At 61.9% G+C, this 622-nt stretch overlaps 1 protein-coding gene across 1 annotated transcript in view; it reads left to right on the forward strand.

The window, feature by feature from the left end:
• HDAC7 (histone deacetylase 7) overlaps positions 1–622 on the forward strand; it is a gene marked incomplete at its 3' end in the record, with an annotated part of 15,986 nt that overhangs the window by 4,640 nt on the left and 10,724 nt on the right. Inside the window, exons 6-7 of the mRNA XM_010011730.1 lie at positions 11–13; positions 325–425. Coding sequence (XP_010010032.1) covers positions 11–13; positions 325–425 — 104 coding nt within the window. The remainder of the gene's footprint in view (positions 1–10; positions 14–324; positions 426–622) is intronic.

The following is a 622-nucleotide window of genomic DNA, read 5'->3' on the forward strand; positions in this document are numbered from 1 at the left end:
CCCGGGGCAGGGGGTTGGAGCTGGAGGAGCTTTAAGGTCTTTTCCAACCCAAACCATTCCATGATTCTGTGGTGGTGCAGGGATAGATGAGCCAGGAAAGGACATTCCTGCAGCTGAGCCCTGCTGCTTTTCAGGCCCAGGAGGGACCTCCAAGGCTGGGTTCCTCACTGTGGTGTGGAGCCTCCATTGCGCAAAGGGAGATGTCACCCAAGGAGGGTGGTGGGCAGCTGGTAGAGGAAGGGAGGGTGATGAAGGGCTGGGGCAGAGGCTGCGCAGCCCTGCTCTGGGTGCTTTACCCATCACCCCTGTTTCTCTTCCCTGCAGACTCCTCCCCGAGCAGTAGCAGCACCCCTGTGTCTGGCTGCAGCTCTCCCAACGACAGCCTCCCCGCCGAGCACGGAGCCCTCCCCACTGCCTCCAGCATGGCCCACGAGGTGAGTTCCAGCAGCCAGAGGGACACAGGCTGGGGCTTGCTTATTGTCCCGCTGTGCTGGGCTCTGGTGAGGCTGCACCTCAGATCCTGTGTCAGTTCTGGGCCCCTCACTGCAAGAGAGACATTGAGGTGCTGGAGGGGGCCAGAGAAGGGAATGGAGCTGGTGCCGGGCCCGGAGCACAAGTGTGA

The sequence above is a fragment of the Nestor notabilis genome, unplaced genomic scaffold, assembly GCF_000696875.1.
Source record: "Nestor notabilis isolate BGI_N333 unplaced genomic scaffold, ASM69687v1 scaffold20823, whole genome shotgun sequence".
In the NCBI taxonomy this organism is placed as follows: Eukaryota; Metazoa; Chordata; class Aves; order Psittaciformes; family Psittacidae; genus Nestor; species Nestor notabilis.